The sequence below is a fragment of the Podarcis raffonei genome, chromosome 6 (assembly GCF_027172205.1).
Source record: "Podarcis raffonei isolate rPodRaf1 chromosome 6, rPodRaf1.pri, whole genome shotgun sequence".
Lineage (NCBI taxonomy): Eukaryota > Metazoa > Chordata > Lepidosauria > Squamata > Lacertidae > Podarcis > Podarcis raffonei.
The window spans coordinates 98,017,305-98,039,355 of NC_070607.1; the positions used below are offsets into that span (position 1 = coordinate 98,017,305).

At 47.3% G+C, this 22,051-nt stretch overlaps 1 protein-coding gene across 1 annotated transcript; it reads left to right on the top strand.

Moving 5' to 3' along the window:
* Positions 1-1,123: 1,123 nt before the first annotated feature.
* Positions 1,124-21,569, top strand: BPI (bactericidal permeability increasing protein). Its single transcript, XM_053391732.1, has 16 exons — positions 1,124-1,130; positions 1,285-1,548; positions 3,238-3,352; positions 5,496-5,624; positions 6,741-6,896; positions 7,879-7,942; positions 9,472-9,535; positions 12,215-12,306; positions 12,604-12,780; positions 14,126-14,185; positions 14,298-14,465; positions 14,910-14,977; positions 15,951-15,993; positions 18,308-18,371; positions 19,799-19,875; positions 20,921-21,569. The coding sequence occupies exons 1-16, from the start codon at positions 1,124-1,126 to the stop codon at positions 20,957-20,959; spliced, it is 1,587 nt and encodes a 528-aa protein (XP_053247707.1). The 3' UTR covers positions 20,960-21,569.
* Positions 21,570-22,051: the final 482 nt, after the last annotated feature.

Genomic DNA, 22,051 nt, shown 5'->3' on the forward strand with positions numbered 1-22,051 from the left:
ATAATAATAATTTATTTATACCCCACCCATCTGGCTGGGTTTCCCCAGCACCCTGGGCAGCTTCCAACAGAACACTAGACGGGCTCCTTCTTTGTTGCCCTTCCGCCCAGCAGGCCTTGTGAACTGATTGGGGTGTCGTTTTTTTTTTAAAGGAAGGGGCTTTTAAACAACGCTGTTTTTATTATCTGTATTTTAATAGATTTGTGTTTTTTTATATTGTTTTATTTCTGCTAAAGTTTGATCACCCTTTAACGATGATCTTTTACACGTTTTTAGTATTTTATTTGAGGCTGTTTTAATTTGTGTAAGCTGCCTTGTGTCCTGATCTGGCGGAAAGGTAGGATGTTAATGATAATTGTAAACATGGTACGTAAATGGATCATCTGAATGAGGAGCCCTTTTAAGGGTTTTTTGGGGGGGCAGTGATCACCTCCAGCTTGGATGGATTTAAAAGATCCATGGAGGAGCAGACAGCTATTGATGCCTATTAGCCACAATCTTCTTCTTCTTCCTCTTCCTCTTCTTCTTCTTCTTCTTCTTCTTCTTCTTCTTCTTCTTCTTCCTCTTCTTCTTCTTCTTCTTCTTCTTCGGTGATCACTCATTGCTGAGTAAGATAAGATTGTCTTCCATGAACACGGTTTTAACAATGAGTCCATAAGTGACTGTGGAGGCCAATTCTGGACCCACACGTCCTTCCACAGTGGGGACATTGGTTTCCAGGCGGGAGTTGATCATGGTGTGGATATGCCAAGCGTGCCTTCCTCTTGGCACGTTTCTCCCTTGCGTCCTGAGTTCGAGTGTCTTCAAAGCCCAGGACACCTTTGATAAAGGCTGTTCTCCAATTTGAGCTACATTCTGCCCGCCATAGCTGAAGGGAGGCAAAAGTGCTTGCAAACACCAGTTGCTGGAAACCATAGTTTCTGCTTCCAGGTTTCCCATACTGGGCACCTAGTTGGCCACTGTGAGAACAGGATGCTGGACTAGATGGGCCTGATCCAGCAGACCCTCTTCTTACATTCTTGAGGTCCAGGAGCAGCTCTGCTTTTGAAGCCAAGCCCTGGAGCCTGGCATGCCCGTCACAAGCCGAACAGCGAGAGCATCCACATGTTGCAGGATCCGTCCCATGCCGCGTGAGTCACAGAGCACGCAGCCCTGAGTCTCAGCTCCCGTGTCTGGTCCGGCCCCTGGCAGAGAAAGCCTCCATGCACGCCCAGCCCACAAAATCCACAAACCCCACCCGGACCTTGGCTGCAGATTGTGCAAGAGGGGAAAAACCTTCTTGAGGAAATACAAATATAGCTTTCTGGTCCCTCTGCTTCTGCCTGCTCACTCTCACTTCCGTTTTCCTCTCAGCTAAATGCAGAGGGGTTCGTAGCTGCAGAGTCCCTGGGCAGAAGGATCTGAAGGGGTTCGGGGCTGCAGCCAGGATGTCCAAGGCGAGAAACCTCCTCCTGGCTTCTCTGCTGCTCTGTCTTCACTACAGTCCTCTCTCCGGGGCCACAGGACCGGGCTTTGTGGTCAGAATCACGGACAAAGGCCTGGACTATGGTGGGTGCCTTTTATTCCCCATTCTGAGCCCCCCTCCCCAGCCTGCAGGGTCATGTCATGGTTGAAGAGCCAGGAGGTCTGGAGTCTCTCAGCCTAACCGGCCTCTCAGGGTTCTTGTTGAGGATAAAACGGGGAGAAGGAGACCCTTCTGCCCCACTCTGAGTGCCTGGAAGGAAAAGCAGGATCAAAACGTCATCAATAAAATAAATAGCGTGTGCAGTTCTGGTCGCCTCGCGTCAAAATGGATATTGTAGGTTTGGAAAAGCTTCAGGAAAGGGCCCCCAAAATGACCAGGGGAAGGGAGGAAAGGCTGCAGTCGCTTGGGACTTTTCTCTAAACCGAAGGCAAGCAAGAGTTGACTTGATAGAAGTTTATACAACGATGCCTGACGCAGAGAAAGTGGAAAAGATTCTCTCTCTGTGTGTCTCTCTCATAACTCTAGAACCCGCGGACGTCCCATGGAGCTGAAATGTTGGAAGATTCAGGACAGACAAATGAAAGCAATTCCATAGTTAACCTACGGAACTCCCTCCCACGGGACAGCTTTAAAAGAGGATTAGGCAAATTCCTGCAGCGGGGGTTAATCGCTGGCTGCTGCCTTGGCGCCTCTGCTCTACTTCCACGCTCAGAGGGACGAATGCTCCTGCAGGAGGGAGTTCCATAGTTGAACTCTGTGCCGTGAGCTGTGATCTAAAACATCAAGAGGGCACCTGGTTGGTGAAAGGTGGCAAGTTAGGTGGGTTTGAAACAATAAATCTGTTGCTTTCTCTATTTTGGGGAGCAGACCTACAGAAGTGGGACGGGGTTGCTTTGCACCATCCTGATCCCTGCCAGTTCTGCTCTCCCAGACAGCAAGAGGGCGTGGGCTCTCCGCCTGGGTCACTGCTTGCCCTGCAAGATATTTGCCTGCAGGAACGAGAGTTTGACTGCTGGCTGAGTGGATACAGCTGGGGAGGTGGTCCAGGGTCCACCTTAGGCCTGCCACCCTTTCTTTCTTGGGTCCCTGCCCACCTGACCGCTTCGATCCGTGGAACTCATGCAGTTAAATGTGCCACATCACCCCCATCCCACATTTAATTTGTATTTAACCTTGTTTTTAAGTTTTTAAGTTGTATTTCAATCAACTTGTTTTTATTATTGGTTGTTAGCCGCCCTGAGCCTGGCCTTGGCTGGGGAGGGCAGGGTAAAAATAAATTATTATTATTATTATTATTATTATTATTATTATTTGTAACCAGGCAATCTTTCTGTGTGGCAGTACCTAACCTTTGGAACTCCCTGCTTCTTGACGCCAGGCAGACACTTTCACTGTACTCTTTTTGGTACTCTTTTACTGTATTCTTTTGGTACTGTACTCTTTTATCACTCTTTTTGGTGTGTGATAAAAATGTTTTGGTTTAGATAAGCCTGTCCAGGGATGTAGAATTTCTGATGTATGTTTTAATCTGTTTTTAGTTTAGTGCTGATTTCCCTTTTCAAATGTTTGAAAGAGCTGTTTTCAATGTTAACGGTATTGTTTTATTGTCACTTGCTCTGGGATGTTTGGCCTTTTTACACTAAATAAAGCCATTGCTTTTGGCTTTGAATTTTTTTTTCTAAGTAGGGAGAGAGGGCTCAAAAAAGGCAAATCGGTTCCTTCAAGAGGGATGCAAACGGTCTGACGCCAACCTTTTCTCCCCTTTGCTTCAGCTCGCCAGGAGGGGGTGGCAGCCTTGCAGCAGAAACTGGCACAACTGACTCTGCCCGACTTCTCTGGATCCTTCAGAGTTAAAGTTATTGGAAGAGTGGACTACAAACTCTACAGGTGAGGCCACCACAGATTGGAAGAGACTACAATAATAGGTTCTGGAGAACATGGTTTCTGCCCCGGGCAAGGTGCAGTTGGGGTGTCTTGTGGAGACAACTCAAATGAAGTTGGGAGGGATAAAATTTCTTTTTGGGGGGCAGGCAGAGACTTAAATAAGTAGATCAATCATTTGAGAATGAGCAGGGAGGCTCATTTCTAAGATGGCTTAGTCCTTCCCACCCCAAAAAGTTCAGGGTCCACCACAGCTTCTCCTGCACAGCCTCATTCAACAGCACATCACCCAGCTACATAGGTGCCAACTCCCTGGGGCCCTGGGTGCCCATGAAGGGACTGGGCACCCACAAATCTTGGTGCCAGGGTCATATTGCTTGGCACCCATGGCCCCAGGCACCCACGGTTGCAGGGCCAAGCTGGCACTCTTGCTCAGCCAGGGCCAAACTCATCTTGTGTGACTCGCAGGCCTGAACATTCTGGAGGCCTCTGGATAAAGCGTTTTGGTGCTCACATTAAGATCTAGAGTTCCAAAGCAAAGGCCAATGAATCATTGTACTGTAGAGTTGGAGGGAACTCCAAAGGTCATCTAGGCCAACCCCCTGCAAAGCAGGAATCTCAACTAAAGCATCCATGCCAGGTGGTCATCCAGCCTGCAAGGAAGGAGAGTCTACTGTCAGGAGCTGGTCCGTAGGACCCTGGTAGAGACACATGCCCGAATGGCACATTCTCTCCCCTCCCACACTGGAGCCAGTGTGGTGTAGTAGTTAAGAGCAGTAGTCACATAATCTGGGGAACCGGGTTTGCGTCTCTGCTCCTCCACATGCAGCTGCTGGGTGACCTTGGGCCAGTCACACTTCTCTGAAGTCTCTCAGCCCCACTCACCTCACAGAGTGTTTGTTGTGGGGGAGGAAGGGAAAGGAGATTGTTAGCCGCTTTGAGACTCCTGAAGGGGAGTGAAAGGCGGGATATCAAATCCAAACTCTTCTTCTTCTTCTTCCTGGTTGATTGTTCAGGAGCTTCGAAAGCTTTCTCCAGCCCGAACATCACAGCGACTGATGCCAACAGACATCGCCACACTTGGGGATCCACAGAGTCTTTGCAGCTTGTGTAACAGACCTCAGCAACTCAGCATTTTGGCTAATCTACTTTATTTACATATAAACACACACGGAGCGCTGCAACATGGCTCCCTCTCTCTCTAGCATCAGACAGCAAAGAGAGAAAGAACAAAGGACAATAGTCCCACTTCATGGAACACAGTAACACAAACATCCTGTCTCCGTCATATCCCACTCTGTGGAGCCAAAACATATACCGTCATGTGATAGACAACAACCCCATGACTGCAATCATGGAGCAGTAATTCTAACATCTACAACCTCCTGAGGGAGATCATTCCACTGTCTAACTGCTCTTACTGCCAGAAAGCTTTTCCAAGTCGGAATCTCCCTTCCGGTAACTTGAAGACCTTGGTTTGGGTCCTACCCTCCAGAGCAGGAGAAAACCAGCTTGCTCCATCTTCCATGGGACAGCCCTTCAGATATTTAAAGATATCTCCACTCAGTATCCTCTTTTCCAGGCTAAATATATCCAACTCCCTCAACCATTCCTCATAAGGCTTGGTTTCCAGACCCTTGGTTTTATGATTATTATTTATTAAATTTGTATACCAACCTTCATCCAAAGCTCTCAGGGTGGTTCACTACATAAAAATACAAGAAACCCCCCAAAAAATATATAATAAAAACAAGAACAAAGGCAAACTAATAGCCCCACTCTCCCCCATCTGCCACCCCCATCTTGGTTGCCCTCCTCTGCACACCTTCCAGCTTGTCAACATTTTGGGGCCCACAACTGGACACAGTATTCCAGGTGTGGTCTGAGCAGGGCAGAATAGTGAGGGACTATGACTTCTCTTGAGCTGGACACTAGACTTCAGTTGATGCAACCTAGAATTGCATTCACGTTTTTTGCTACTGCATCACACTGTTGACTCATGTGAATCTTGTGGTCTACTAAGACCCCTAGATCCTTTTCACACGTACTGCTGTCAAGAGCAAGCCCCTTATTCAAATCAGGTGAATCTCTCCATCGTATTGACGATTTCCCCAAACCAATGACCTTCTCCTTCCTTTTTCTCCTGCAGCTTGAACGTTCGCAGTTTCCAGCTGCCAAGCTCCGCTATAGCACCGGTCCCAGGCATGGGCCTCAAGGTCTCCATCACCAATGCCTTTGCTGAAGTGACGGGCGACTGGTCGGTGAAGAAGCGCTGGTTGTGAGTCCATCGTTGCCTCTTACCTTTGTGAATCGCATGGGTCGCTTAGAGGCAGTGGGGAGGAATTTGATTCAGTCCACATGGGAAGGCAAATTCACCAAATCTCGCTTCCTGAAACAATATGCAGAGCAAAACACAGCCCCTAGAAATTCTCCCTCTCCTGAATTGGTTCTCCTGCTCCTCATTTAATCCCCACAAGAACCCTGTAAGTGTTGCGTTCTCAAAGTAAAGGAAGGATTGAACTCTGTTTAATAAGAATACACACAGAGACTTGAACCAGCAAGACTCTGGGAAGGGTGCGTATAATCGTCTCTCTGTGCTTGTCCGATGTGCAGCCCTTGGCCCAGGTACTTTTATTCACAAAAGAGCTTTTTACAGAGTGTTCGTAAGAACCAATCAGATTTCTTCTGAGCATTCCACAAACCCACGTGGGGAGAAAGTTAAACTATAAACACTAGTTAGGCATACATACTTTTGGGTAAATGAATGAAAAACTACAAAGGAGGGAATACAGCAACTCTGGAGGTCATAAACAATCAATACACATATGATAAGAAGGATGGCCAGGAGAACAGTGACCATTATCACCTTAATGTGAAACCTGTTTCCTGGCCCTAAGATTAACATCCTAACATTAATATATATGGAAGCTACTTCAAAGAAACTTGGTTGTGTACGTGACTTGTCAGGCAAGGAGAAATGGGCAGCAGAGGCAAAAGGGCATGAAAAGGGCATGAAAGTAGAATCTTATGGGATTTAATCAGAAACTATCGTCAATATATCAAACCCAGTCAACACAATGCTTTCATCGTGGACACGATGGCTTGATGTATATTTTATAATTCCTCATGGTAATCCCATCTGATCCCTACACGTAAGGTAGGCTAGACTGAGAGAAAAAGTGAAAGGCAGCTCAAGGTTACCGGGTGAGGATCTGAACCCTGGTCTCCTGGGTTCAAATACTCTAACCACTGCACCAACCTGGTTCCCCACGATACTGGTTATACCTTCCCCCACCCATGGACAGCCAAGCACCTTTTTTGTAAAATAGAAATGGCAGGGTTTGTTGTTGCTCCTGCTGCTGAAAATCCTTTGTTCTGTTGTCTTCCCAAATAGCAAGGACCACGGCTCATTTGACCTGAAGGTTGAGGGCATCTCCATCTCCGTAGGCTTGAAGCTGGGGGCAGATGCTGCTGGGAGGCCGACTGTGGGCACAGCAGGTTGCGCCGCTCACATCTCCGACGTCAAAGTGCACTTTTCAGGCAGGTTGAGGTAGGTGGTTGTCCGTTGCCCTGCAGCTTGACCTGGAAGGCTGCCCTGCTTGCTCTCGACACAAGTCTCCCCTTTGCTACCTCCAATAATAATAATAATAATAATAATAATAATAATAATAATAATTTATTATTTATACCCCGGCCACCTGGTTGGGCTTCCCCAGCCACTCTGGGCAGCTTCCAACAAAATATTAAAATACAGTAATGCATCAAACATTAAAAGCTTCCCTAATCAGGGCTGCCTTCAGATGTCTTCTAAAAGTCTGGTAGTTTTTCTTCTCTTTGACATCTGGTGGGAGGGCGTTCCACAGGGCGGGCGCCACTACCGAGAAGGCCCTGTGCCTGGTTCCTTGTAACTTGGCTTCTCGCAGCAAGGGAACCGCCAGAAGGCCCTCAGCGCTGGACCTCAGTGTCTGGGCAGAATGATGGGGGTGGAGACGCTCCTTCAGGTATACTGGACCGAGGCCTTTTAGGGCTTTCATGGTCAGCACCAACACTTTGAATTGTGCTCAGAAACGTACTCGGAAATGATGCCCAAACCAAGTGTCCCTGTGCTCAGGGCAGGCTCCCCTTTTCCATCCGTTGTTTTGAAAACTCATTTCATCCATCCATCTCGAAAAGGAACCAGCCCCTAACTTAACATCAGCACAGTATCTCTCATTGTATCGTGTGGTCTTTCATATAGGTGGTATAGCACCCCTGCGAACTCCATTGGCAAGATCGCTGCGCATTCAGCAGCCACAGCCTTTGCAACCTCCAGTCAAGCATAGAATTGCAGAGCTGGAAGGGACTCCCTAAAGTCATCTAGTCCAGCCCCTGCAGTGCAGGAAGCACTTCCTGCCCTCTTGCTTCTTCAGAACACCTAAAGCTGCTCTTAGTTTCTGGGATCTTCAAGGGGGAAAGTAGCGCAAGCACTTTAGGAAATAAAAGCTTTTTACCTTATTGACATTGATCCTCCCATTCTTCTCTCCCCATCGCAGCTGGCTGTACAACCTCTTCGACAAAAACATTGAGTCGTCATTCAGAAATGCCATGGAAGGCAAGGTAAAGCCTTCACAGGATTTCCAAGGGCTCTTTCCTAGTTCCTGTCTCACTTTCCACAGTTTCTCGAATAAGTGGGACCCCTGCAAGGGTGCACCTTTAAACCCTGCCTTCTGGCCCAGAAGTTGCTCCCTCTAAAAAGCCCGGTTTTGCAGGAGCTAGCTGCTCTACAAGAGGGAATGGCATTCTGCACATGCTCAGAAGCAGGAGTTCGCCCGGCAGTGCTCAGATTGGCATCCTAGGAGACCAACAGCAATAGCAAAAGCAAGCTTTTGGAAGTACATTGCTGTTGTTAGGAAACACACGGTGCCTCTCCTGCTCTTGGGCCCTCAGCCCATGTTCTGGCTTGTTCCTAGCCTGGTTCTCTAGCCCTGCTCCTGTTTCTGACTCAACGGCTTGCATGTGCCCTGGGGATGGTGGAGTGGGGGGCCAAATACTTGGAAGGAAAAGCTGAGCATGCAGAATCCGCTGCTGCGCCTCCAGAGCACACTCCGTGTTCGCTGCAAAATTCACACATGGCATTGCAAACCTCCTGTGGCATCACTTGGACTTGAAGGAACCGCTTCCCTCTTAAGGAAGGTTTTGTTTGCTTCTGAATTCAGTAGCCCCACAAACAGACCCAGGACTTCAGCATTCAAATGTGCTTTGAGCCAAAAAGACGTGGGATTTTTTTGGTGCCTTGGGTATTAGGAATTAGCTTCCTTCGATTTCACAGGCCTTTGCGAGCTTAATTTAGCCAAGCGTGCCCTTGGGAACAATGGGCTCTCCTGTTCTCCACAAAAGGCAGCAGGAGGGGAGCCCTGCGCCAAGCCTTGTCGACAAGCCACTTTCGGTAATTGCTACATGGCTGCCTGGCACCAACTGCTGTGTCCGAGGGCGGAGAAAGGAATGACCGAGTCTCCCTGCAGGGAGGACCCTGGAAAGTCCAGCCCCATCACAGACACCTGATTTTAGTTTAGAGTCCTGCATTACAGAGGTTTGGACTAGATGAGTCTTGGGGTCCGTTCCAGCTCTGCAATTCTATGATTCTGTGTCTAAGGCCTATGGAGCAGAGCCTTTGTGGAATCATAGAATGGTAGAGCTGGTAGCGAAGTGTTTTCTTCTTCTTCTCATGGGAACATAAGCAGAGCCTTCTGTACCCATCCCAAAAGGCCCAGCAATTCCTAGAACCATGGAATTGTTGAGTGGGAAGGGATCTCCCAAAGGTCCTCAAGCCCAACTCTCTGCAGTGCAGAAGACCATCATACCCATAATATGCCTCTGGTGTGCATGGTCCAAAACTGCATTGATAAACCCCTGGGCCAGATGTGGGTAAACAATGGTAGGAGGAGACCAGGGGCCGCAAGTGAGGCTCAGTGAAGATCACCATTCACAGTTGTTTGTGCCCCACATCTAGCACCAGTACTTCAACACGGACCACACCTGGGAATGGAGGTTCTGCTAGTTTTGGAGCCAAGCAACGAGCCCATGGACACATGGGGCTCCTGCCAAGGAGTAAGGCGTCCTTATGGCCTTTCCTCTCTTCCCCCCAGGTCTGTGAAGAAGTGAGCAGTTCCATTGGCTCCAAACTGCAGCCTTTCCTGCAGACTCTGCCAGGTAAGAGCAATGATGGTGGAAGCTGGTGACAAGCTGGACCCCATCAGGGGGAAAGAGCTCCTTCTAAGCAATGCCTAGGGACACAGGTGGCGCTGTGGGTTAAAACACTGAGCCTAGGGCTTGCCAATCAGAAGGTCGGCGGTTCAAATCCCCGCGACGGAGTGAGCTCCCGTTGCTCTGCCCCAGCTCCTGCCAACCTAGCAGTTCGAAAGCACCACTTTTGCATCACTCAAGATCTCAGGGCTGCTTCTGCAGCTAGCAGGGAAACACCCCACCCTTTAAATATTTGGAACAGTGGGAAAGGCTCTGATGTATAGATAGTAGGTTCGCCGCTTGCTACACCATAAAAGAGAATTTCAAGAAAATGTTTTTCAGGTGGTACCTAACACTATCAAAATAGGGACGTGGGTGGCGCTGTGGGTTAAACCACAGAGCCTAGGACTTGCTGATCAGAAGGTCAGCGGTTTGAATCCCTGCGATGGGGTGAGCTCCCGTTGTTCAGTCCCTGCTCCTGCCAACCTAGCAGTTTGAAAACACCTCAAAGTGCAAGTAGAATAGGTAGAATAAATAGGTACCACTGTGGCAGGAAGGTAAACGGCATTTCCGTGCGCTGCTCTGGTTCGCCAGAAGCGGCTTAGTCATGATGGCCACATGACCCGGAAGCTGTACGACGACTCCCTCAGCCAATAAAGCGAGATGAGTGCCGCAACCCCAGAGTCATCCACAACTGGACCTAATGGTCAGGGGTCCCTTTACCTTTAAGCAATGCCTGCTTTATTCCTGCTTTGCAGGAGGTCGGACTAAATTCCCTTTGTGGCCCCTTCCAACTCTACTATTTTATGATTCTATGAAGTGAGACTCCGACTTTGGCCCAGTCAGCGTCTCTGGCCTTAAACAGAACCCACAATCTGGAGGATTTGGGAGACCAAAATGCTTTCAGCTAATATTTGGCTAATATTAATTCTGTAACACAAGTTGTCAGTAGGGCAATGGGAGATTTCTTTCTAAGCCAAACGTAGAGGATAGAGGAGGAGGAAGACTTACATAAACCTCACATCTTTTATATGTACAGATGCAGATTAAATTTTCTAGAGATAATTACTCTAAACATAGCTGTCAACTTTTCCCTTTTCTTGTGAGGAATCCTATTCGGAATAAGGAAATTTCCCTTTAAAAAAGGGAAATGTTGACAGCTATGATCTAAATGTAAATAGATATACAACCCAGCTCAGTCTAGTAGGGAAGTCTGTGACCAGCTGATCCGTAGATTTGCTCAGTCTGCAGTCTAAAATGCTTCTGGGCCCCTGCATACCTTGGCATAATGTGGGCTTATTCATTAATACACTGTTTGATTGTCAAAAAGCAAACAAGCCTCAAAGCGGTTTGCAAAAGGAAAGATTTTTGAAAAATAGCAGCAATGATTTAAAATGGTTAAAAGTTAAAAATAGCAATAGGCTCAAACCAGTTTAAAACTCACATCCACTTTCTAAACATCCAGGTGGGCTTGTCTAAATAAATGTGTTTTTAGCAGGTGCCAAAAAGAGTAGAGGCGCCTGCCGGATGTCAAGTGGCAGGGAGTTCTGCATGCTTTAGACAAATGCATGCAGGAGGAGATGGCAGCCATGCTTCTGAAAAGCAGTTGTTATGCTCACTTTCTGCTTGCTGGTTTCCTGTGGAGGAATCTAGTGGATCCCTCGGAGAACAGGATGCTGGACTAGACGGGCCATTGGCCTGATTGTCCCGATCCACCAGCCCAAAGGTGGGCTCATGGGAGTGGTTTGATGAAGGTATACCCATGAAGGATTTCAAAGACACCTGAGGGATCAGTTCTAGTGATTTATTACATATGAAAAAAGAATAAGTTTATGGTAAGTCAGCCTGCTGGGCCTCGCTGCCATTACAGACATGGGACAGACCCCACAGCAGTGAGAGGTTGCCATGGCTTGTCCACACCCAAGCAAACATTTAGGCATCCTTTATGCACAAAGCAGCAGAGCCCAGTTTGCTTCTGTCCTCTCTGGGCCCAGAGCCCAGCATCCCAAGGCCCTCAGATAAGCACAGCATCAAAGCAAACCCATTAGCATACATCAAAGCAAGGAAACATATCTGAGCTCATTCTTGCAACAACTACCAATTCTTTTTTGGGTTACCTTGACTACCAAGATGGAGCTTGCACTTTGCTTCAACACACCAATCCAGCAGGGTTCTGCTTATGAGAACTGTGGTACCTTGGGTTACAGACGCTTCAGGTTACAGAAGCTTCAAGTTACAGATGCTTCAGGTTACAGACTCTGCTAACCCAGAAATAGTACCTCGGGTTAAGAACTTTGCTTCAGGATGAGAACAGAAATTGCACGGCAGCAGCGGGAGGCCCCATTAGCTAAAGTGGTACTTCAGGTTAAAAACAGTTTCAGGTTAAGAACGGACCTCCTGAACGAATTTAGTGCTTAACCTGAGGTACCACTGTACTGTATTATAGAAATTGGCACTAAAATGCTGATGGGTTTTTCTTTCTTTCTGGGGGTACAACAAACAAAACCAAAAGCATAATCTGATGTGCAAATGCAGAGAACTGGATTCAAGACTGGGAAAATGAGAGACTGAAATGGACACCTTTGTCCGACGCTGCTTTGTCGCCATCTCGCCCCAGCTCCTCGATTTGTCCTGTTTTTTTCCTAGTCACGGCTAGAATTGACAAGGTGTCTGGAATCGATTACTCTCTGGTTGCTCCTCCTGTGGCTTCACAGAATTCCCTAGACTTGGACCTGAAGGTAGGGAAAAGGAGGGAGGGAGAGGGAGGTTTATGGATCGTGGCCAGTTTTCCCTCCTGGAGGCCTCCTGTGCTGCGGGCAGCTTCCTGGTGGGAAGACGCTTGCCTGTCGCTTCCCTTCATCTCTTCCTAAAACACTTACCTGAGATTCCTGCATTGGACCAGAAGAAGCGAAGGGCTCCATCCAGCCCTACAGTTCTGTGATTCTAGGAAGGAGAAAAGAAACAGGCTGAGTCCCCTTCATTAGCCTTCTGTCCTAGGAATGGCTTCCCATTTTTCACATTTCCTCTCCCACCAGGGTGAATTCTTCTCCCTCGCCCATCGCTCTCCTCCTCCTTTCACACCACCAGCCCTCGCTTTCCCGGTGGATCACGACCACATGCTTTATTTTGGGATCTCCACTTACTTCTTCAACACCGCAGGCCTTGTATACTACGGAGCAGGGGAGATGAACTTCTTCATCACAGACGACATGGTAAGGAGGGCTGGGGAGCCCAAGTCTGCAGAGCTGGCTTTACCAGGGGTGAATCATGCTCCAATCCTCTACAGTGGCTCTTGAGTAGCTCCCTTTGATAGTGAGATCAGGATGTGGAACTAGATGGGCCATTGGCTTGGTGCAGCAGGCTTTTCTCATCTCCTCAATGCTGCCGCCATGTTTTTCTACCAGTAAGACGATAGGAGCCTGTCGATGGCCCACAATGGAAGGCTGGCTTTGATGGGAGATTCTGGGCTGAGTTTCCAGCTAAAAGCCAGCAGGAGAACAAGATGAAGGTTTAAAGGGGCTGTTCTTTCTAACCTCTGCTTTTCCAAGTTGTTAAGTTGTGGGTGAACATATCAGACAACACAGCGATTCTTCAAACAGCTCTTCCTTATTCAGAGGCCAGAACTGAACTGAACTGAAGGCCTCAGTCAGCCTGCTTATATAGAGCTCCAGTACAACATTACTGTAGCAACTTTCTAAAACTATCCAATCACTGAACGTCACTTTTGATCCTTCATTTGCATAACTATCTACAGTATCCCCCTGCTGGCCCAGGGTGAGAACTTCAGTACATAACACCCCTCCCCACCGAGATAAGGCGTTAGTTACAATCGTAATGGTTTCCTTATATACAGCACTACACGTAATGGTTCAATTAGGCACAAAAGCATATCGGTTACATTTCACATACTTCCACATACTTAGACCAACAGTGTTACATGTCCAACAACATAGTCCTTTAAATAAGTTGGGAGCTTGGAAACTCTGCCAGACTTTCGGGGAGCGGTACCCAGGTCCGGTGGGCTGCCGGATTCTTGCTGAGGCTGTGGCACGACCCTAGGTGGCGTTGAAACCAAGTCCCCTGGATCCGCTGCTGTGGGTGGAACTTCCGCGAGTGGAGTTGGCGGAATGTCAGGCCCAGCAGTGGTGTGAGTCCGTGGGAAGTCCGGCAGACCCTCTGAAGTGGCTTGGTTCGGCTCCACGCCGGCAGTTTGCGAGAGAGGTGTAGGTGGAGCCTCACCATCTGTAAGTGTCTGTTCCGGAGCTACGAGCGCAGTTGGGGGCCCCACGGTAGTGTCCAAGTCCCCAACCCTGCGCCTAAGCTGGTCTATGTGCCGGCGCCACAAGCGTCCGTCTTTGAGTGCCACCTGGTACGAGCGAGGTCCAGTGACTCCCACTACTGTGGCTGGCACCCAAGGAATGTCCCCCACAGCTAAAAGCCAGCAGGAGAACAAGAGGAAGGTTTAAAGGGGCTGTTCTTTCTAACCTCTGCTTTTCCAAGTCATAGTATATTGTCCTATCTCTCCATCCCCAACTTGCCTCTTCTCCCCTGCTGCAGGTTCCGAAGGAGTTTAAAGTCCGGCTCAACACCACATGCTTCAAGCCCTTTGTTCCACAGGTGAGCAGCTGGGGCATCTGTTTGGTTACGGGAGAAGATGGGTCCACTTGGACCTGATCCAGCAGCCAGGCTCCACTGAGATTCTCATGCTGCCTTTGCTCTCCACACCCAGTTGGAAAAGCTGTACCCCAACATGCTCATGAAGCTCCAAGTCTCACCTTCTTCTGCCCCGTCTCTGACCATCACACCTGACGCCATTTCGCTGTCCCCGGCGGTCGACATCAGAGCATTTGCCATCCTCCCCAACGCTTCCTTGGCCTCGCTCTTTGTGATTGGTGCGGTAAGTTCAGGACACACCTTGAGCCTTGGTGCTGCCATGATCAGGAGGGTATTTTGTGCCCCCTTCCAGTCTGCCCATTGCCCTAAGCCTCCTCTTCCACCTTCATCAGAGCTTTTGTCAATTGTGGGTGCTCATTTCTGCCTCTTCCCTTTCTTATTCCCAGATATTTTTCTTTTTGAATGTTATACATTCCCCTCAGTTTTGCTAACAGATGCGTTTTCTCAAAGAGATCTTCCTTCTCCTTTTCCTTTTCCTTCTCCTCCTCCTCTTCCTCCTCCTCCTCCCTCCCTTCCTCCCTTCCCTTCTTTCCTTTTCTTTTTTTTGTTGCAAATTTCCCCAATGATTAAAAGAATTCCAAATCTTCATATGTATAGATTTCACATGATGTAAACTTGTTTTGATCTCTTTGCAAAGCACACTCAACCTGCTTCTCTTTGATTTCAGTCAACCACCATTTCAGCCAAAGTTTCTGTTAACTCCACCAAGATCTTTGGGTCCCTGAAGCTTGGCAAGTAAGAAACAACAAATGTGCTTTACCATTTTAATACCCCCCCCAAAAAAGTTTTTTTGCTTGATTAGAAGCTACCACCAAAGGTCCTAGAACAGAGAATTCAGCAGTCAGTCTGTGAGCACTTAGAAAGGGATGCTGTGATTACTAAGACCCAGCATGGCATTCTCAAACACAAGTCATGCCAGATGAATCTCATTTCCCTTTTTGATAGAGTTACAAGCTTGACGGATCAGGGGAATGCTGTGGACGTAGCATATCTTTGTTTCAGTAAGGGGGTTGGACTAGATGACCCTGGGATCCCTTCCAACTCTACAATTCTATAATTCAAATATCATTGTTTGGCTATTATCCAGGAAAAAAACCATATTGACTTTATTTCGTAGAATCATAGAATTACAGAGTTGCAAAGGACCCTGGGGGTCATCCCCTGCAATGCATATTTATTTATTTCATAAAATTTATACAGTATACCACTTGATGGTAGGGAAAAAACCCTCAAAGCAGTTTACAGAGAAGTTAAAACAATAAAAATATTTTTAAAAAACCCAACAACACTTTAAAATATACAGAAAGTTAAAACCACAGTATAGATTTAAACCCATTCAAACTTTCTAAGCCCCTTGGAAGGCTTGTCTACACAAGAATGTTTTTAGCAGGCATTTCAAGTGGCAGGGAGTTCCAAAGGGTCACACCGAATGCTTGCTTACCTTGCACTGCAAACTGTGGGAGACGAGATCTGGGTTGTACTACACTTTCCAATTTATTTCTATTGGACCTTTCGGCCGAAAAGGTGCTCCCCTGCAGCACAGCAGCCCCAAAGGGCATGCAGAAAGAGGAGTGCAGAAAAGAGTTATCAGCCATGACCCTGTGGCTTGTTCCACTGACTTACCGTAACTCAGCAAGTCAATAAGGTATATTGTCGTCATAAGGCATAAAACCCCCATTCCTCTCCCCCCCCCCATATCCTCATATAGGTTGCAGCTGTCTCTGAAGCACTCGGACGTTGGGCCTTTCTCAGTAAGATCTTTTTCGTTCCCTAAATTGCTTGATCCCGTGATCTTAAGTGACCCCTGAGGATTCCATGGTCACAGCTAGAGGTTCAAGCTCTCAACGTGCGTACTCCGTGGCCAGAGGCTCTCTTGCCTTCTTCTCAGAGCCCATTCTTGCCAATACCCTCCCTGAAAGATTTGGTGCCACTCTCAGTGGGCAAACCTATCAATCTCAGCTTCTCACTCCTGCAGTCTTAAGTTTAGTTCCCCCCTTTTACACATCAGTTTTTGGCGTTTATTTTATTTGTCCTCGTGAAGATTTACCAACTTCTCCTTGCATGTAACTCCTAATACACATATTATTGGCATTCAATTTTCTCAAACGTCATGCCTTTTTTTCTATTTTATTTCTACTCAAGTACATGCAAACCTCTAAGCATGTGGTTTCTTTGTAGACATTACTTGCCTGGAGAACACCGCTGCAAAATAGTCTGAATGTTGAAGGCCAGCTGAGCTTTGGTTTGTTTATTATTTCAGAAGGGGTAAATAAGGTTTGCACTAAAATGTGGACCGACCCAAATTTCACCCCCATCCTGAGGTGTCACAGACACACACCTGCTTTGTCATTCCTCTCGGTGGTTCTGCCAAGTGTGCAGCCGCTGTGAAAATGTCAGATTCCATTCTAGAGATCATTAGGAAAGAGATTGAAGACTGCCAATAGCATAATGCCGTTTTGCACATCTATGGTGCAACCTTATTTGGAGTCCTGCATACACTTCTGGTCGCCTCACCTTACAAAGTTGCTTTGGGTTGCCCTGGGCAAGATAAAACGACAGTGGTACCTCGGGTTAAGTACTTAATTCGTTCTGGAGGTTCGTTCTTACCTGAAACTGTTCTTAACCTGAAGCACCACTTTAGCTAATGGGGCCTCCTGCTGCTGCCGCACCGCCGGAGCCCGATTTCTGTTCTCATTCTGAAGCAAAGTTCTTAACCCGAAGTACTATTTCTGGGTTAGCAGAGTCTGTAACCTGAAGCGTCCATAACCTGAAGCGTCTGTAACCCAAGGTACCACTGTACTAGCAAACCGAATAAATGGGAAAGATTCAGAAAAGGGTCATCAGAATGATTGAGGGGAATCCCCTGTGAGGGAAGCATGCAAGTGCTGAGGTCTTCCTAGTTTAGAGAAAAGACAAGAAATAGTTGACACGATAGATATTTATAAAACTATGCCTTGCATGGAGAAAGTGAACAGAGAAAAGGTTCTACCTCCTTCTCACGACGCTAGAACTTGTTGATATTCAATTAAGCTGGTTGTTTGAAGGTTCAAGACAGATCACAGAATCATAGAATTGTAGAGCTGGAAGAGACCCTGAGATTCATCTAACCCAACCCCCTGAAATGCAAGAATCTTTTTCCCAACGTGCAAATCTCAAACCCACAACCCTGAGATTCATGGAAACAACAACAACAACCTGCCCATCTGGCTGGCTTTCACCAGCCACTCTGGGCTGCTCCCAACAGAGTATTAAAAACACAATAAAACATCAAACATTAAAAACTTCCCCAAACAGGGTTGCCTTCAGATGTCTTCTAAAAGTCAGGTAGTTGTTTAGTTCCTTGTCATCTGAAGGTAGGGTGTTCCACAGGGCGGGCGCCACCACCGAGAAGGCCCTCTGCCTGGTTCTCTGTAACCTTACTTCTCGCAGGGAGGGAACCACCAGAAGGCCCTCAGTGCTGGACCTCAGTGTCCGGGCAGAACGATGAGGGTTGAGACGCTCCTTCAGGTATACTGGGCTGAGGAGGAGAGGGCTATTAATGGCCACTAGGGATGATGGCTCTGCTCTGCTTGCATAATTGGAGGTCTTCATGCTTCCGAATACAAGTTGCTGGAAACCAAAGAAAGGGAGAGAGCTCTTGTGCTCAGGTCTTTCTTGAGGACCTCTGGTTGGCCATGGAGAGAACTGGAAAGAATGGACCACGGGCTTAATGTTCTTTCCAATTGACTGGGAGTTTGATTCACACACCCATTTATGTACCGGCCAAGGCAGATGTAGGACATCCAGGATGAAGCCAGAAGTCAGGGTGGGGAATTAGAGGACTCCTTGATCCTCCTCCCCACTGCCCCGTGCAGCAACAAAACGGCTAGTGCATTTGTAAAGGTAAGCATGGTCCAGTATGATTTCAAATTGGATGAATGACTGTGAGTTGAGATTCCTGCATTGCAGGAGGTTGGACTAGATGACCCTTGGACCCTTGACTCCTTTCCAACTTTACAGTTCTGTGATTCTATGAGCCCTTTCATCTTGATTTCCCTTTTATGGTCTCTGTCTCTCTCTTTCCAGGTACAATTAATGCAAGCCATCATGAACTACCTTGCTTCAAGCACCCTCCTGCCTGCAATGAATGGTAAATATCAGTCTAATTGTTGCACCACATGCTTTATTGTAGCCTTGTTTCTCATTCACCATCCCAACAGTACCAGGCCTCTGATATGGACTCCCAGGATAGAGCAAAGACCCCTCCGGTTGCATCTCCAAGGAGGAGAGGAGACTGGCAGGTGGTTCCCGAGAGGGCATCTGGCTGTGCCGTTTTGAGAAAACTCTAGCCTTGCAACCCCATGGAAAGAGCTACTTTCAGTTACTAGGGGACGAATGTCCAGCATCCCAAGTTCAACATTGGGGAGCTCGCAGAGCACTTCAGAGTGAGGGGACAACCAGGAGCAGCGGGGGAAACTGCAGGGCAAATGCACACTTCCCCAGTTGCAGGCAAGAGTCCAGGATGAGGGGCAGTGGTGGTGTAGTGGTTAGAGCACCCAGGAGAGACCAGGGTTCAGATCCCCACTGGGCCCCGAAACTCACTGGATGGAGACCTTGGGCCAGTCAGTCCCTTTTGGCTTAACCTACCCTGAAGGGTTGTTGAGGAGGTGAAATTAAGAGCAGAATAATCTTGAGGTCCTTGGAGAGATAGATGCACAGAAATACAATAAATGAATAAATAAGAGGCTGCGCAAATGGTGAACCTTCACTACTGAGTGGAGGCCAGGTTTCTTTTCCATAGTTTAAAGCAAGTTTCTAGTTTTTATGGCTGCACACCTGAATAAGTTCAGATGGCAGAGCAGGACTCTCATAGAGCTGAGTAGCTGCCGGTAGCTCCTCAGGTCTGGCGGCGGGGGGGGGGGGGCGAAATCTCTTATATATCGTTTTGCAATTTGCAGAACATTTTTAGACTCTCTTCATAATTGGGAGGGATTCATATAGCTGTGTTCACTCAATGTGCCACATCTGTTTGGTGGTTGAACAGACTCCCTTGGAAGGTGCTGGACTGTCATTCGTTGGAGGTGTTTAAGCAGAGGTTGGGTGGCCATCTGCCATGGATGCTTTAGTTGCATTGCAGGGGGTTGGGTGTCCCTTCCAACTCTACAATTCTGTGATTCTATGACCTCAGTTAATTTTACCTCCCTTTTTGTAAAAAAATAGTTTTTATTGAATTTTAAAATTTTATATTCAACACAATCATTATCACAAGGAAAATCTATAAATCCCAATCCCCCCCCCCAATGACTTCTCTCAACTTCCTCTTCTGGTTCTTTAAATATTTGCTTCTCCTGTCCATCTTATTCTACCTTAATTTCACAAATTTTTAATTAAATATTCTTGTATTCTTTTTGTACCATTTCCCCCCCAAATTACATCTTTCCCTTTATTCATTCCGCATTATTACATCTTAACTTTTATACTTGTTTCCTTGTAATTGTAAATGTTTAATCAAACCCTGCCAGTGAGTCTACTTCTTTACAATATTTTTGTAAGTGCAAGATAAATTTTACCTTCCAGCGCGACTGGCTGAAGGCTTTCCCCTCCCTCTCCCGGACCACGTGGAGCTCTCCAGTGCCTTTCTGCAGCTTCGCCAGGTGGGTGATGCATTAGCCCTGTTGCAAAAGAAGCTCTGGGTACTCAGGGAAGCTTCCTGCATTTTGAGGCTAAAAACGAATTGTGGGGAAAGCTCCCTGAGGGAGCAGGTGAAGCCCACATTGAGGCAGCCCTCACTTGGCCCAGCAGGCATCCCATAATACCCCTTCCACATTTGCAAGAACTCAGTTATTTCACTTTGGAATTCCCTGCCTCTTGACACCAGGCATGTTCCGTTACTTTACTCTTTCTTGCGCCTGCTTAAAACATTCTTGCTTCGACGAGGCTACCCAGATGTTTAAGAAATCTGAGGTGAGTTCAGATCTGTTTTTAGTCTATTGTTCTTTTAACTTTTCAAAACTCTTGAATCGTGGTTGTGAATTTTTCTCAGCGATAATTTTATTGCTTTATCTTATTTTGCAAACTGCTTTGAAGGTTGTTGTTGTTTTACACTCAAGCAGTGTATAAATTTTTAGGAAATATTAAATAAAACAAACAGCCCTGCTTCCAGAGCACACGTCCCAGAAGGTAGGCATCCTGCACCGTTTGTGTTTGGATGCCAGGATTTTGTTATCCTGCTGCTGGCCATAGGAAGACTCAGCTGCAAGGGCCATAGCTCAGGGGTAGCATGTCTGTCTCGCAAGCAGAAGGTTGCAGGTTCAATCTTCGCTGGCGTCTCCAGGCGGTTCTGGGAGAGACTCCTGCCTGAAGTCATGGAGAGCCATTGCTGGAGAGACACTGCTAAGCTAGAGGCAGGCAGGCCAATTCTAGGCGGCAGAGCTGTCTTCCGACCCCTCGATATTTCTTTGCAAGGGTTCCGGCCCTCCCAAAATTGAGGGGGCCCAGAGCAACGTCACAGGAGGCTTCACTGGCCTGCTTGGTGTCAGGAAAATGGGTGTGACATCACATGATGTGCACATGACATCACACATGCTGCCGCCCCCGATCTTGGGGGCAGTCTGGCGGCACTGGCTAGAGGGACCAATGGCCTGACTCTGTATAAGCAGTTTCCTCTGTTCCTAATTCTGCCTTCTGATCTCTCCCCAGGATTTCTTGCTCTTTGGAGCAGACGCTCGCTACGGTTAATGGCGATGCAGAAAGAGAGAGAGGAGAGCCCAGACGCAATGCAGAATGTCGCCCTCTCTTCTGCTTCTGCTGCTTGGTCTTCCAGACAGGAGGGTGGGGTGGGGGTTCTTCCCTGGAAATGGGCCCCTCCCTGTTTTTGGAATAATTTTCACACTGGTAAACCCTAATGACTGTTCAGATAAACAGCAGTTCAAGAGGTATTTATGTTGATTTCCACTGAGATGGGACTATAGATGCGATTGAGATTAAATCCGGGTTCAGCAATGGATTCAGAAACGGTCATGGTGGACAATGGAGGTTGCTTTACACCAGTGTAGATCCTAGAGCCAGTAGGAGCATCAGAATGATAGCATAGGCAGAGATTAATTTTTGATAAACTGGTAGCCTGAGAAGTAACATTGCCTCACCCCAGAAATCCATGTCCAGAAACTGCCCTCCTCAGATAGGGCACCGCTGAGAGTCCCACATGCCCCAGAGGCATGCTTTGCTTGCACTTGAAACTGGGCTTTTAGTGTTGCAGCCCCTGCCCTCTGGAACCATTATAAGGAGCGACTGGACAGGCTTCTCCCATCTTGATGTCTGAGCACTTATTAAATACTTTTTTGTTTAAGGAGGCTTCCCTAATCCTTTTGTATAATCTTAACTGCACAATTGTAGGTATGATCAAATTGGCTTTTAGAGTCTACATTTTCTCCTCTGTTTTGTTTCTATTTCATTTTCTCTTTTATTGTACACAGCTTCAATAACTCTACATTGTGAAGTGGTTTATAAATCCATTGAATATAAATAAATAAGTATGCAGAGGAAGCAAAAGGCTTATTAATGCAGAAAGAGGACTTTATTGCAGAAAACCTTCATGAGGGGGAAATAGCAATGCTGACATTTTGGGTAGGAAGAAAGTGAGGGGGAGACAAGATAGTCAGACAAGCAGCATATTTTGCTGGACACGATCCACAGGCTGATGCTTGGAATACAGGAGGAATGAGAGAGGTAAACCCGTCAAAGGAGCCTTGTGCTCAGTTCATCCATCAACAGAGGACATCAGAAGAATGTCAAAGAGAAAGCTGGATTAGGCCAATGGCCCATTTAGTC